At 35.9% G+C, this 13812-nt stretch overlaps 1 protein-coding gene across 2 annotated transcripts in view; it reads right to left on the minus strand.

Moving 5' to 3' along the window:
* Window positions 1-9389: 9389 nt before the first annotated feature.
* The window catches only part of COL11A1 (collagen type XI alpha 1 chain), a 272464-nt gene continuing 268041 nt past the window's right edge, over window positions 9390-13812 (minus strand). For both annotated transcript variants that reach the window (XM_087960746.1, XM_087960745.1), the window contains one exon: window positions 9390-11728. In XM_087960746.1, coding sequence (XP_087816872.1) covers window positions 11582-11728 — 147 coding nt within the window. In that variant the 3' untranslated portion in view covers window positions 9390-11581. The remainder of the gene's footprint in view (window positions 11729-13812) is intronic.

Consider the following 13812-nt stretch of genomic DNA (forward strand, 5'->3'; position numbering starts at 1 on the left):
CTTTTCTGCCAAAATTGAAGCAAATATTTTATAGTCTGAGTTCAATAAAGATATAGGTCTATAATTTTTAACTTGCTGCAGGTCTGTACCTTCCTTTGGTATAAGTGTAAAGTATGCTTCTGACCATGTTTTTGGTATTCTTTTCTTCAACATAACTTCATTCATAACTTCTAAAAGATGAAGATTCAATATTTCCTGAAAAGTCTTGTAAAATTCTGCTGGCAAACCATCTGGACCTGGTGCTTTCCCAACATACTGTTTTTTTAAGGCTTCTCTTAATTCCATCATTGTTATATTTCCTTCTAACTTTGTTTCAATATTTTTAGGTATCTGAGGTAGGTTAGCTTTCTGTAGATATTGCTTAATTATTTCTTCTTGAATATTCTCTTGAAAGTACAGTTTTCTATAGTAGTCTTGTATAATTTTTTTCTTCTCCTCATTTCCATAGCAAACCTGTCCTTCTTTATTTATTAATTGACTAATCCTTCTTGCTTCTCTTTCCTTTCTCAGTTTATAAGCTAGCCATCTGCCTGGTTTGTTTGCATCTTCAAAGTAATTCTGTTTGACATTTTTAATTTTTTGTGTTAATTCTTCTTTTTCCATTAGTCCCATTTTATGTTTAATTATGTCAATTTTATTTTTAATATCTTTTTTTGTGGGGACTTCTGTAAATCTTTTTCCAATTGTTATAGTCATCCTCTAATGTCTTAAATGTCTTTTTCTGTTTTCTGTTTCTTCTCCTGGTATAATCTATTATCAAGCCTCTTGTGTAGGCCTTCATTGTGTCCCAGAGATTCTGTAAAGATGTATCCTCTTTTCTATTTTCTTTGAAGAAGAAAACAAGTTCTTTCTCTATTTTCTGTTTAAAGTCTTTTTCTTTTAATATCATATTATTTAAAGTCCATCTAGATCTCCTCTTGTATCCTTTCCAAATAACTGACACTGGATTATGATCTGCCCAAGTGCTTGTTTCAATTTCAAACTGTTGTACACTAGTCAATAATTATGCTGACATCCATATCATATCTATTCTAGACCAGGATGTATGCCTATTTGAATAAAAATTATATTGCTTACTTTCTGCATTTCTCTCTCTCCATGCATCTTTTAAGTTAAATTCTTCTATTATTGAAGGAAGGATTTTGGTAGTATCTTTCTAAATTTCTTTGTTGTTTTCTGTGTTTTATACTCCAACCAGTCATTAATTATTCCATTAAAATCTCCCATCATACAAATATTAACATAGTCCAATTCAATTATTTTCGTATGTAATTTTCTGTAGAATTCTTCTTGTTTATCATTCAGGGCATAAATTGCAATTAGAAGTGTTTTAATGCTGTTATCCATTATTTCCACCATCAGAATCCTTCCAGCATAATCTGTGTAGTTAGTTCTGCCAAAATTGTTTCTTTAATATATACCACACCTCTTTTTTTGGATTGTGCTAAGCGACGTAAATAATTTCCCTAGTTTTCCTTATTTTAGTATATATTCATGTTGTTTTTAATATGTACCTCTTGTAAGCAGATTATGTCAAATTTTAATTTTTCTAATTTGTGAAATACTTTCCTTCTTTTAGTAGCCAAATTAAGTCCATTTATGTTAATCAAATTCAATTTTCTTTCATCCATGTTGAGCTTTATAAGAGGGTTTTATTGCTCTAGTAGATCTCAATTCTTGTTGTTCTCTGGGTTCACCGCCTACTGCACCTTTTTCTTTTTCTTTTTTAATTACTGCTATACATCCTCTTGAAATTCAATTAGTGATTCTTCCTTTCTTTCTTCTTCCTCCTTTCCTCTAAAGTATTCTAAGTAGAATAGCTCAGCTTTTTCAACTGTGTCAATTCTGTGTCTTTGTTCCTGCCAAGTGAACATAAGGCCTTCTGGCATCAACGACCTGTAGTTTACTCCTCTTTTAAGTAACTCTTTGGTCAAGAATAAATATTCTCTTCTCATCTCTCTTACTCTTCTTGGTATCTGTTTCAGGACCACAATTTCTTTATCTTTATATTTTAGTGTTTTCTCTCTTACCACCTGGAGTATCCGTGTCTTAATAATTTTCTTAGTAAATCTAATGTGAACTTCTCTTGGTAGTCTATTCCTTGTTGCATATCTTGTATAGACACGAAACACTTCATCCATCCCATCCATCATCTTTTCTTTGGTTATTTCCAGTGCTTCTGCCAATATTTCTGCCAGTATTTCAGCAAGATTTTCATCTTTTCCTTCTTCTATATTTTGAAATCTTAGATAAAATTATGATTTATCTATTTCCCATCCTAATGGTTCACATCTGCCCTTCTCGACATTGCTCAATCGAATATCAATGTCTCCAATTTTCTTATCTCTTTGTATATCTTCTTCTTCAATTTTTAAAAATCTGTCTTCATAATTCATCATCATCTGTTGAATATTTTCCACTTTCTCATCTGTCTTTTCAATTTTTTGCTCAATCTTCTGGATTCCTTGCATAATCATCTGTAATGTCACTTCCTTCTCTTTCTCTTTTTCCTGTTGTAATATTGTCTGTATAGATCATTGTCCTCCAGATGGTGAGGGGGTTGGTATCGAAGAAGCTGGAGCTGTTGTCTTTCAACTCATCTTATAATGCTTATCTGTAAAGAAAGAGAGAGAGAAAAAAAGAAAAAAGAGGAAAAAAGAAAAAGGGGGGAAAAAAAGACGAAGGCAAACAGTTGCCGCTCCAAAGAAAAAAAGGAAGAAGAAAGTCTTCAGGCACTTGTATACCTTAATCCAATTAGTTACAATGGTAAATGTAAAAAGTAAAAAATCAACTATGAAAAAGGGAAAAAAGAGAAAGAGAAATATTCTATATGTTCCTCTTAATAAAAAGAAAGTAAAAATAAAAGATTTACATTCTAGTTCCTGGTTTAAAAAGTCAAAATCCAATTAAAGAGAGAAAAAAGCCCAACTAGTGGGGGTGGGTGGGTAGAAAGGGAGGAAAAGGGTAAAAAGCAATTCTAATATAAAACAAGTCTCTGCCGCCAAATATCCAAGGCTCTTTGATAAATCAGCTCAGAGTTTTTCAAGGTCACTTCAATCTTCTTTCTTTCAACTTCAACTCCAGACTCCAGCTATCTGTTCACAAATGAGCACCTGAATAAACCAACTGCCATGCTCATCTCTATCTTTTCCAATACACAGCTCAGAGTCCTTGATTGTAACACAAACTAGTGAAAGAAAAAAGAAACAATGTATCCAAGCCTCTGGGCGCCAGTGCTACTTACTTTCCTTCACTTTCACTCCCCTCCTCAATCTACAGCCAGGAACTAAAAGAAAAAAAAGTAAAATCTTTCCCCTCCTTTTTTTTAATAGGGAAAAAAATAAATCCTAAATCAAGCAGAAGAGTCTTAATCAAAAAAGAATTTTCAAAAGGATTGTTTAAAAAAAGGAGAAAGAAATACAAACAGAAATAAAAAGATTAAAAAGTACCAGTCCAGCTTAAAGTTAAACAGCTTTGCCAAGTTCAAAATTCAATAAATAGGGAAAAAAATAAAAAAAAAACTTTCACTTTAACAATTAATCACGCAGCTTAAACTCTTTTCTTTTCACTTTTAGTCCACTTTAATTTTTTTTCAGAGTGTTGTCTCCAAGAAATAATAAGTAAAAGTTCATCTCACCAAACTGACACACTTTCTTCCAATCTCTTCCGTTCCGGAGCTGTCCCAGCTTCAGCAGCTTGGAAGGCTGCCTCTCCGCCGCCGGCAAAAGGGCTTTCCCTGGATCAACCAGGGACTTTGTGATGTCCTTGGGATCAACAGGACATGCCCTTGTCAATCACAATCTCTACGGGACGGTTTAAGTCCATGGGGACCGACCAGCAGCTGAGATATCGACGGTGATCTTGGAGGATCAAGATCGCCCATCCAACTGCTGCGAAGCCAGCTCCATCCTCCTCCAGGTGTTTTACTATTGTTGAAAAAAACTCATTCCACTCAAAAGAAGCTGGGGTCAGTAATTATTACCATAAGATATCATTGCTCTTTTCTAAGTGAAAGTCACAAGGAGAAATTTGTGGTTCAAGAGCACAATTCCATTTTCCTTTCCCAGTCTAGGTGCAAATTCAAGTCTAAGAATAATCTTATTAACTCTATGGAACTTGGATTGGCAACTTAGCAAAATAACAGAGTCAATGGCTGTCTGTGGGGCCGATACCTTTAAACTGCATCTGGAATAAAGCTTCAACTCAGTCTGGCTGACTTTCAGCACCAGTTTGATATAGTGACTAAGTCACCAGACTAGAAACTAGGACGCCGGGACTTCAAGTCCCATCTTAGGCACAAAGGCATATAAACATTCTGGAGCAAATCACTTTCCCCCAACAGCAAGAGGAAACCACTTCCCTAAAACCTTGCCAAGAAAACTTCAAGGATTAATGTAACTCAATGTAAACCGCTTCAAACTTGATTGCAGAAAGTATGACTTCAGCAACAGAGTGGTCAATGCCTGGAATGCACTACCTGACTCTGTTGTTACATCCTCTAACCCCCACTCCTTTAGTCTCAAACTAACCACTATTGACCTCACCCCATTCCCAAGAGGTCTGTAAGGGGCGTGCATAAGTGCACCATCTTGCCTACCGTCCCTGTTCTATTGTCTCCATTTATTTGTACCTATTTCCTGTATTCTTACTCATGTTTATACTTATATCTATTATCTTGTAAGCGATCGACAAATAAATAAAAATAAAAATAAAATAAATAATCTAGGCAGTTGCCTCAAAAGTGAAAACACACCAAATCTTTTGCTCTTGTGATTCTTGTGGCAGCTGGGGAGGAGGAAAATGAGGCTGTGTTGTACTTTTTAAGCTGATATTCTTAAACTAAGAAGGAAAACCTTAGGTTGGGAAGATGGAGTTATCTGGTGGCAGTCCAGCAATTACTTTTTGAATTTATGCAGGTAGTCCTCAACATGATCACAATTGAGCCCAAAATTTATATTGCTAAATGAGACATTTGTTAAGTGAGTTTTGCCCCATTTTATGACCTTTCTGGCCACATTTGTAAAGTGAATCATTGCAATTGTTAAGTTAGTGTGTCTGGTTTACCCTTGGCTTTGCTTGTTGGGAGATTGCAAAAGATGACCACATAATCCTGGGACACCGAAACCGTGGGGATGCTTCAATGATCATAAGTGTGAAAAATGATCATCAGTCACTTTTTTCAGTGATGTTCTAACTGTTAGGGATAACATTGGTTACCTAACTTAGTTTGGGTAAATAATATATATAAACTATGTTAGTGAGTTTAAGTGTATGTATCACTTTAAACTGTAAACCAAGTATTTTGGGTGCGGTTGTAAAATCACCATAAGAGGGAGCAAGACAAGCTCACTGTTTGCCGGCTTTTACTGGAATGCTGACAATGATGGATTGATGGTGATAACTGCATGTTTGCTGAGAGAAGAAAAGGGGTTTGATTTTTCTTCATATCTCTGACTGCAAAAGAGATATATCACTGGACTGATTGATTGTAAGTTTAATGAACTCTTCTTCGACACTGGACTTTGCAAACTGAATAACCCCCAGACTAACTGAACTTAGTATATGACATATGGACTGTTTGACTATGCTATAACTCTTGCTGGAATAAAAACTATTTAACTTGCACAGTGTATCTGTCTTACTGAGTGTAAGCTACTACAACGTTTTGTCTCACATATCTGCCTGTCTGCTAGACTGCTGTTGCATGTTCTGCTAGGGTGTATGTCCCTAACACTAACTTTGAATAGTCACTAAATGAACTCTTGCAAGTCAAGGGCTACTTGTATCTTCTTCAGTACCCAGAGCCTCATTTCTTAAAGCTATGGAACTAAACCAGGGGTGTCAAAACTTGTGGCTCGTGGGCCGGATGCATCATGTGCTGCCCACGCCCCCATTTTAGCAAAGGGGGGGGGGGAGTCACGCTACGTCATGTGATGACAATGTGATGATGCGAGTTGGACACCCCTAAACTAAACCATAGGATTACTTAGAATACATTTTAAAGCCTTATCTAAATTTGTAGATTTCCAGATTTTGCATTAATGGTTCCAAGCAGGATTGTATTAGAATCAAATTAATTAATTAACCATGAAACTAGTGAAAACTAAAAGTGCTTATGGTTGACTGGACTGTGCCCCTATTTAACAATATAGTTGCATAGTTTCTAGTTATTTTTTTTAAATTTTCTTCTGCTTCCTATTTATGCTGTCATGTTTTGCTGCTTGTAGTAGTAATCACTTCAGTTGTGTTGTATATAAACAGTTCTCTCAAGTCTCTGCAGTTTTTAATAGAGTGTTCTATACTTGACATTCTGCAGCAGTTTGTACTTTAAATTAGTAAAGTTTTCTTTCTTAAAAAAATACTAATCCATCTTGGTATTGCTTCTATTTAAATTTAATGAACTGAAACCAGATCCCAAATTAGGATGTTATTTAAGCCATAGAATTTACAAACTCAAAGCAATAAATGCAAATTGGAGTATTACAAATATATTTAATAGAGTGAGTCCAATCATCTCACATTTACAGGGCCTTCTTGAATTCTCAGAAGATGGCACAACAATATAACACACACACATCAACACACACGCAAACACACACACACACAATAGAATCCCTGTATGTGAGATGTTATGCATTTATTTTGGATCCACAGGATAAAAGAAAATCTTGTAAACCAGTAATATATACATTTATATCATGATTTCAAATGGACAATAGACTGTATATTAGTTCAGTAGGTGTGTAAACAATGAATCCCACCCATGAATTTAATTTATGGAAGTTACCTGGGTGTTTAATTGAAGTCACCCAACTCAGCCAATTCTTGTAGTTCTGAACTCCACACCTTCAAATATTGTCCAATTAATTCCAATGAAATTTGGCATTCTATATTCACAAGCAATGGATATTTGAAGAATTCCGTTCCATTAAAGATACTCGTATGGGTTAGGAATTATGTTTGAATCTGCCCAAATGAGGGGTAACTGCTATTGCTATTACTGGAAAATCTGTGTACATAAAGAATTGCAATTGGGGAAAAAACCTCCCCAGATTTTATTTAAAAATCAAACTGCAAAATGAACCAATTGGTTGAAATAGTTCCTTTGATCAAGGTGATGGTAAGGTACAGGCTTCAGATTTACCCCAGAGGAGGCCTTACTTTTTAATGTGAACCACAGAACGAAGTATATGAGTTAAAAACACAGTCAAGGGATGGGATTAGAAACAGACTGATTAATTTCCATTCCTCTTTTTTTTCCTTAGAAAAAGGAACTGTTAAAAACAGGCTCAGGATCAGGGACTACTATGTTAGTAATAAAAAAAAAATACATATAAAGCACCAGAACTTTAATGTAAATGCTTTCTTCTGCCTTTAATAATTTTGAAAATCTTAGTTCCATTCATTGCAAAAAGGTTAAAGATTAAGTTCCATTTGACTCTTTCAAAGTCAATTTATTTTTGACAGAATTTAATAAAGTCAGGGTTTTCTCAAGAAGAATAACAATTCTGCTCATGGAGGAAAATGTATGCCTTTTCTTAATTGCCATTTTCACTTTCTGGCAAACAGCACAATTCAGCTGACATGGGTTTTGAGGCAATGCTTCTGCCAAAATGCAGCTAATATTAGCACTGGTATCCAGCCAGCATACAAAACTCATCCCTTATTTTCTTGCTTTATTTATGAGTATATATATATATTTTGAAAATAATCACTTGATTTTCATCATAGTTTGAAACACAATTTAATGTTTAATTAATTTGTCTATGAGAAAAAAGCATCATGCTGTTATGCTCCGCTACGAACGATTTTGCGAAGGTTAAAGCGCATGAATCCAGATAACCTTGAGATGGTAGTAAAGAGATTTTATATATCCTTACTGCCATCTAGTGGACATTTGTATTTTGCCATCACATTTGATAGCCCCTGGACCAGGGAAACTCGATTTTATTGAGGACCGCATCAGGGTTGTCTTTGACCTCAGGGGGCCAGGATGAGCATGGCTAGCTTGACGTCACTCGTGTCAGGAGTGCCTGTGGTGGCCTGAGTCCTCTGCCAGCGAAAACGGCCCCCTAGCTCTGTTTTTAGAAGCTGCAACTTTTGCTCTCCTGCACGGGCGCTGCCTGCTGTTAGTGGTAGAGCTCAGGAGGGCTGTCTGTAGTCCTCCTGAGCTCTATTTTTGGTGGCAGAGGCACCACAGGCCAGTCCTTGGCTGTTTCCAGGGTGACCCCATGGGCCAGATCTCAGCACCCTGTGGGCCATATCTGGTCCCCGGGCCTTGAGTTTGACACCCCTGGCCTAGACCACTGCAATATTTAATAGGCAATGGATAGTAATTATGAGTTTAGGCAATGAAAATGCCAGATTTTACCATGCCATTGGCATGTTATTCTTTCACCCATTGCTAATCACCTTTGCCAAAGGCTCCCAGTCATGCTTTTATGGCACATATATTGTATGTATGTATGTGTGTAACCAGATCAGCTTGTACTACAGACAGTGTGAGTGAACGGTCATGATGATGAATAGCAATAGTGGTGAGTTAGTAGAGTGTCATTGTGATATTGGCAGCAGTTTATTGATAGCACATTAGCCCAGTTAAGGATGGTCCATTTTAAACATTTAGACTTTCAGCAACTATTCAGTGATATTGTACTAACTGACTTAGAGTTTGGATTTAGAAATCAGAGTGGGGCCCATTCTAATACTCTTTCAGAAGGCCCTGAAGATGTAGTTCTGCCAGCAAACCAGGGGAACTTAGAAGAGAATAGAGCCCATTAAATGGCTGGTATGAATGTGTGTGGTCACTGGGGTGGAGGGTTATTTTATTATTATTATTATTATTATTATTGTGCTTTTATGTCCTTGTAAGCTGCCTTGAGTTGCCATGTGCGAGTAAGCAGCAATATAAATTTTCTAAATAAATAAATTTATACAATAAGGCAGGAAAAACAAGTGCCTTCCGATCTTTATAAAGTGTTTGTGTTAAGCGGAAACCCAACCTCATTGTTATGGTTTAGAGATCAATGTTAAGTGAGAAAATGCATTCATTCAGTAAGTGTGTTCTGTAAAAGCAGCTATAAAGTTATTTGCATTGTTTTAACCTAGTCAAACTAACATTTTTTTTTCCTCCCCGGACTCAGGCAGACATTTGTGAACTTCGTCAACAATAAACAAACCTTTCTGAAGGTGACATTTAGAAAATCAAAATTGATTTAACACGCTCCTCCTACTCCATTTAGGAGGATTTTGACCTGAATATTTACAAGAAGCTTTAATCTGTATTCGGTGGTTTATGTGATAGATTATCTACAGCCAGAATTTAATTGTGTTATTGACGATTATACAGTATTTCCTGTAAGATTAAAAAACAGAATGATCAGTCCATGGGGACAGGAATTGATTTTATTAATAAAATGTATATTATTTTGTCTTTCAGGTGACAGTTAACAAGCTTTGGTTTTTGAAAAGGAATTTCAAACAGCAAATTGTTGACTTTGAAATTTCTTTTACACATAATATGCTTGCATGCTTTAAAACAGCTGAAAATGAGCTAGTGGGATCCGGTATCAATTAATTTAAAACAGATTTATATAAGAAATAGTAACCAATATTTTTCAAGTTTTACATATATTATGAGAAATAAGTACAAAAGGATTTGTGTTAAATTAATGTCTATGTTTGACCACCCAGAAAAAAAAATCCTCAAAGCCAGGAAAAAATAAGATTACAAATTGTAACTGCTTGAGTTTAAAAAAAAAAGTCTTAATGGATAGCAATTTTCTCATAGGTTGCTTGGCAACTAGGTAGAATCACATGACCTAGACTTATTTGCCACAATACAGCAAGAAGGCTACCTGAGCAGATTTAAGTTTTTACACTCTTGTATCTTCTGTGCTGGGAGAGCAAATAGATTTAATCAATACAAATCCAGAATCTGAGGTTATAGTGCTGCATTGACTATATCCATCATTTGCAATGTGGTTTTTGCTTAAGTTAGCCAGGAGTACAGTACATAAGTCCTTTCACTTGATCTACCGCTATCTTTAACACCACCATGTTTGGTACAATAAATGGCAGTGCTAGACATATTTTAAATCTGAAAGCTCTATTCATTTCTTCTTTTTATCCCTGGGCATTACAATATGCCCGAGAGGGTAGGGTGAGGGGAAAAGTCTATTGAACAGGGGCAAGTTCTGAAGTTTCAGAAGTAAACAATGACACTGATAGAATAAAAACTAGACATTAGTTTGACAAATACAGGCACTGCTCATATATAATTTAGCTATACCTAGCAAATGTGCCAGAAAGATCACTGGAGTAAGCACAGTTCATAAATAATTGGGCAGAATCTACTTTTAATATCCAGATTGAAAAAAAAAATTCTGAGAGTTTCAATTAGTCATTAATTATAGACTAGTTAGTTATATTACTGGAGTTAATTCATTATACTCAAGGGCTCCTTGTGACATTACAGGAAAAGAACTGGCAGCCAGAAACAAGGTATGCTTTGTTCCTAAGCTGTGGAAATATTGGAAGATGCATCCATAGACATACTATCCATGCTGCTACTTTTCTGCATATCAGCATTTACTCCAATGCTGAAGGCAACACCTTTAGTGGGGAATGAACCACAGAAATGGTCTCCTTCCATCTGGCTCACAACTTCGCATATTGTCAGAATACAGTACTAAGAACCTGTGCTAGAGCTACAGGGACTTTCCTCACATCTTTTGCACGTTTAACAAGACACATTTTTTCCCCCATGCCAACATAAAAAATAACCACCACCAAAACACAACTTGCTTATGTCTTGAAATGAGGTATGGCATCCCGTGAGAGTATTTTAATGGGCCCTTGAGATCCTTCTTGGAATTCCTTATTGCAAGATAGTCCTAAGCATGGAAGGGTGCTTGCTGCTCCCTTGTTTCCAGTTCTGCCTGGACCTGAGGTTTTGTCACTGACTTCAAATAACATAGCTCTAGAGATCAATATATACAAAGAGGGTACATTATAATATTACTAATCAGAAAAATATGGAGTGGGACTTCATTGGAAATTGCAGCTTTATTTTTCATAATACATACACGGTACTGAAATGTAATTTTGAAATTAGGATAATTAGGATAATTTCAGCCAGTTGCAATACAGGGGACGCATGCAAGTTTTAGAAACAGACACTGGACAGCACTGTACTGTACACAGAATAATTACAGTTTATTAAACATATTTTCTTAGCACCTCTCATGTTGTAAAAAAAAAAAAAAAGGAGCACCATTCAATTTTACAGCACCAAAAAATAAAAATAAAAGGGAAATTAGGTGAGTGAAGAAGGATAGGACATTCATAAGATGAACTTGCCTGTCGGTGACACAGGGTCATTCATCATTTGCCAAATAAATTTAAGTCATGTGATTCTGCTCCAAAACGGGCAGTGGGTGTTTTCTAAAGAAGACCTACATGTTTGGTGAAACTCGTCATCTATTCCATTCTGAATTAAAACTTACATATGGCACAAGTGAATTGGTATGGTGACACCTGGCCTATTTTTCTTCTTGAAGATTTGCTCTTTGCTCTAAACTTAACCAAGGAAACAGACTGGACCCACTTCAAAGCCAAACTTCTGATTTTGATCACCAAAGTCATTAATCATCACATCGAAGATAGGCAGTTGGTCAATTTTGGGAGTACTGATTTCCATAACAGTCTTTGCATAGCCTTTTCTTGACTGTAAAACAAAGTAACAACATTCAATTAATATATTGGTTGCTGCAGTAAAGATCAGAAAGTTCTTAGATGGACTTTATTCAAGGAGGTGGTTGTGTAGCCAATGAGACTATAGCAACGGTTGAATTTAAAGGAGTTAATCTCAAAAGTCCACCTAGTAAGTTGGGAAAAATTTTGACTGAAATATTTCTTATGCATTTAAACCGAAATGGCAGTTTGCATCTTGACTGGATTTCCAAAAAAGTAGCAACTTAACAAGGTACTTCAGAGAACAGTCCAGGTGAATATAATTATCTATATTTATCATCGCCCATTCACTTGTCAGGGTAGTAATGAGGGTTAGATAAAGTGTCAAAAATCATCATGTAGGGAACAATGTATTGAAGATATATCACTTCTAGTCCAAGTCTGAACTAGCTTTTGAGGAAGGAGGAAGGAAAGACTTTGCTTCATATCTAACTATTTCTGCCCACAAGAGAAAAGGAAGGGGTGGTATTGAATAAAGAAAAAAAAAAGGCCAAGGGTGGTTGGAACAAAAGAAAGGGAAAAGGGAAATGATTCTTTTAAATGCAAATTAATTCACAGAATTATAGAATTATAGAATCATGAGTTGGAAAGATCTTGGAGCACTTTTAGACCAACCCCTACCCAGGGCGGACAAATGACTCTCATGGTTGATTAGCTTTTGCTTGAAAAACCTCCTGTGGTGGAACAACCACAACTCCAGCAGTCAGGATGTTCCACTGCTTAATACCTCTCACAGTCAGAAAAGTCCTCCTTGTTTTGTGGAGCTTCATCTCCCTCTATAAAGCTGCTAAAGCCCATTAGTTCTTCTCCTACTCTTGTGGATGAGGAGAATAAACTCATACTCTTATCTCTGTGACATGCCCTCAAATATTTGAATATTGCCAAGGTTCCCTGCCTCCTCTTCTTTAGACTAACCATACCTTCATAGGATTTAAGCTCTAAGTTCCTCACCATTTCTATTGATCTTCCCTGCACCCTCTTCCAGTTTCTCAGCTTTCTTGTGTTGAAGGGACTAGAATTGGGGAGAGTATTCTAGGTATAATCTGATCAGTGGAATACAATGTGGAACTATCATTTTTGATGATCTCAAAAGTATATCTCTGGTAAACCAGCTCAAAACTATTGATTCTGTAATTCCATAAATGCATTGCCTCTTTTGGTAGCTCTAGCACCCTGCTGGTTCTTGCTTAATTTGTGCTCTGCAGGATTCCCAGATCCTTCTCAGAAGTACTAGTACATATTATCAGGGGCCATCTAGTTTGTACCCATGGGTCTGCTTTTTTCCTACCTTACATTTCTCACTACATATCCAAATTCAATGTTTGGATGTTAAAAAAGCAGTTCCAAGGTAGAAATGAAACTATGTAATACAGTGGAGATTGTAATAAGTCAGTATTTGAGAAACGTCTAAGACATTCTTTAATATCATTCTATAACTACCAGATTCCAGTGCCAATTCAATGAAAATTATACATACATACATATATATATATATATATATATATATATATATATATATATATATATATATATATATATATATGTGTGTGTGTGTGTATACACACACACACACACACACACACACACACACACACAATATATATATAATACAGAAGCCTGATGATGGCAGATGAGATTCTGCCGAAACGTTGCTACAACTTTAAAAGCACAACTATAATGACGTGGGAAAATACCTGAACAAAGCTGAATACCATACATACCATACACACACACACACATACACACACACTGCTTTTACTTCTATTTTCTGTTTTAAACATGTTATATTAAAGTGTGCAAAGGGATCTTTCATTTGCAATTTTACTGTTATTCATTTCTTGTAGTACATGATAAAGTACAAATGTTTTCCATTTGCTATCTCCAATCTCTACTTTTTCCTCTAGTGACTTCCCTTGCCAATGCATTTACAGATGCCTGCTGTCTGATTGAATTTTTTTCTTTTATTTGCCTTACATTATGGATTACATTCCGCCCCCCGGTTCTACGGGGTTATTCTTTAAACAGACTGACGCCGAGAATAACAAGGTACAAAAATGA

Source organism: Notechis scutatus, chromosome 3 (genome assembly GCF_049901735.1).
Source record: "Notechis scutatus isolate UNSWTSFEM ecotype Mainland chromosome 3, rNotScu1.2, whole genome shotgun sequence".
In the NCBI taxonomy this organism is placed as follows: domain Eukaryota; kingdom Metazoa; phylum Chordata; class Lepidosauria; order Squamata; family Elapidae; genus Notechis; species Notechis scutatus.